Below are 820 nucleotides of genomic sequence, written 5' to 3'. Positions count from 1 at the left end.
TGATATGAAGTCCCTCTGCAGGGCCAGCTCAGGCTCTTCCAGAAAGAGGCCCCGCACCTGAGCCCAGCAGCCTGCCGACATTGCCACCAGCCAGGCGTGCTCCCGCTGTCCCAGCGGCACCAGGGGCCCCCGGCTTGGGGCGTTCCTAGGGGAGCTCTTGGCGAGCGCAGAGCGAGGCTGTGGCCTACAGTCATCGTGCGCTGGGGAGGGGGTGCCCTGCGCCTTCGACAAAGCGAGCTGGCGCCTGATGCTCTGGAAAACAGGCAGCGGTGCTGGGGGCTGGCTCTCTGCGGCTTGGGGCACTGCGGGGCCCTGTGCTGGCAGCAAGGACTGGGATGGGGGTGACCTGGCAAGGGGTGGCTGCAGGGGGCGGGATGGGGAAGGGAGAGTGGCAGACTGTGTCAGGGATTGGGGTGGGGGGGACCTGGTGGGGGGCAGGATCCCAGGACCTGACGGCAGTGTCAGGCTTTGACACGGGCGCAGTCGCAGGACTTGAGGTTGGGTTGGTCCCTTGGGGGTCAGCCCCCTGGATCCCCTCGGCAGGTCTGGGGATGGCCTGGTGGGGAGCTGCTGCAGGGAGCTGGACTGGGATGGGGGCAGCCTGGTGGAAGCGAGCGCTTCGGGGCCTGACAAAAGCAAAGGAGATGAGGAAGGGCTGGCAGGGAGTGCCTGCAGGGAGCGGGACAGGGGTAGCACCTCCGGGGCGGACAGCAACGGCAAGGATCGGGAAGGGGGCAGGTCCCGCGGGGCCAGCGCCCTGGGGCCCGATGACAGCAGCGGGGACGGGATGGGTCCGGCGGGGGTTCGCCTCGGGCTTGCT

At 69.0% G+C, this 820-nt stretch overlaps 1 protein-coding gene across 1 annotated transcript in view; it reads right to left on the bottom strand.

Moving 5' to 3' along the window:
- The window catches only part of LOC115948790 (vegetative cell wall protein gp1-like), a 3,206-nt gene that overhangs the window by 344 nt on the left and 2,042 nt on the right, over window positions 1–820 (bottom strand). The window contains exon 2 of the mRNA XM_031063661.1: window positions 4–818. Within this exon, the coding sequence (XP_030919521.1) occupies window positions 4–818 (815 nt within the window). The remainder of the gene's footprint in view (window positions 1–3; window positions 819–820) is intronic.

The sequence above is a fragment of the Geospiza fortis genome, unplaced genomic scaffold, assembly GCF_000277835.1.
Source record: "Geospiza fortis unplaced genomic scaffold, GeoFor_1.0 scaffold909, whole genome shotgun sequence".
Classification (NCBI taxonomy): Eukaryota; Metazoa; Chordata; class Aves; order Passeriformes; family Thraupidae; genus Geospiza; species Geospiza fortis.
The sequence above is the reverse complement of the archived record's forward strand: the minus strand, read 5'-3'. Positions and strand labels throughout refer to the sequence as shown.